Source organism: Volvox carteri, assembly GCF_000143455.1.
Source record: "Volvox carteri f. nagariensis unplaced genomic scaffold VOLCAscaffold_15, whole genome shotgun sequence".
Taxonomy (NCBI): domain Eukaryota; kingdom Viridiplantae; phylum Chlorophyta; class Chlorophyceae; order Chlamydomonadales; family Volvocaceae; genus Volvox; species Volvox carteri.
The window spans coordinates 179,575-180,455 of record NW_003307558.1 but is presented as its reverse complement, the minus strand read 5'-3'; the positions used below and the strand labels follow the sequence as shown (position 1 = coordinate 180,455).

At 61.2% G+C, this 881-nt stretch overlaps 1 protein-coding gene across 1 annotated transcript in view; it reads left to right on the top strand.

The window, feature by feature from the left end:
• Window positions 1-881, top strand: part of VOLCADRAFT_120770 (uncharacterized protein) — a gene marked incomplete at its 5' end in the record, with an annotated part of 7,810 nt that overhangs the window by 3,833 nt on the left and 3,096 nt on the right. The window contains one exon of the mRNA XM_002949655.1: window positions 283-319. Within this exon, the coding sequence (XP_002949701.1) occupies window positions 283-319 (37 nt within the window). The remainder of the gene's footprint in view (window positions 1-282; window positions 320-881) is intronic.

Below are 881 nucleotides of genomic sequence, written 5' to 3'. Positions count from 1 at the left end.
TCGGTATTTATGCCAGCGGCACCACCAGCAACTCCCAGAAGATCATGAGCACCATCGGCTACACAGTCACCGGCATTGCCATGTTCAGCGATGCGGATGCTACCGGGTCTGACGCCTACGTCAACGTGGGTCGCGGGTTGGGGGGTCTGACGGCGGTTGGGGGGCCTTTGCAGCGGATAGCCGGTGGAGCACACCATCATGGCTGCAGTACTGCCGCCCCTGCCCCTTATGCAGCTGTGCTGCTAATCCCGCCACTGCCCCTGCTGCTACTGCCCATTACAGGAGGGCCACACTTTCGATGGGTGCCGCGGTCACGCCGGTGAGTGAGGTTTCATGGGGTTCCTGCATGTGTGTTACTGTTGCTGTGCACGCATTGTGAGGTCCTCTGCTTGTTGCGGCCCTGCCCGGCATGGGGCAGAGGTGGACACGGGGGCGGAGGGGCATTGGCGGCGTCCGAGTAGTAGTGTGCAGCCTCTGTGGCTTCGGACCCCTATCCATGCAAGGGATGTTGGTCCTTGGTCCATGATAAATGGAAGGTGCAGAGTACTGGACCGTGGTCTTGTGCCCACAATCATTCCTTGTGCCCGCCCCAAACCAAATCGCCTGCCGCCGCTACCCCCCAGCTCCCCTAACCGTTCTGTCCTCATCTAAAGCCACCTCACGCCCTAATCCCGATCCCTGCCTACTTCGGCGTGCAGAAATGAACGGTCTCTACCACTTTCACACTGAGCCTGGCTCCGGCTGCGTGTACAACGAGACCGCGGGCACGCACTCCCCCCTGCTGGGTATCATGTACGACAGCATCCCGATTTACGGCGCCCTGGGCGACAACGGTGTGCCGCCGACTAACCTAGACGAGTGCGGCGGCCACACAGACACCA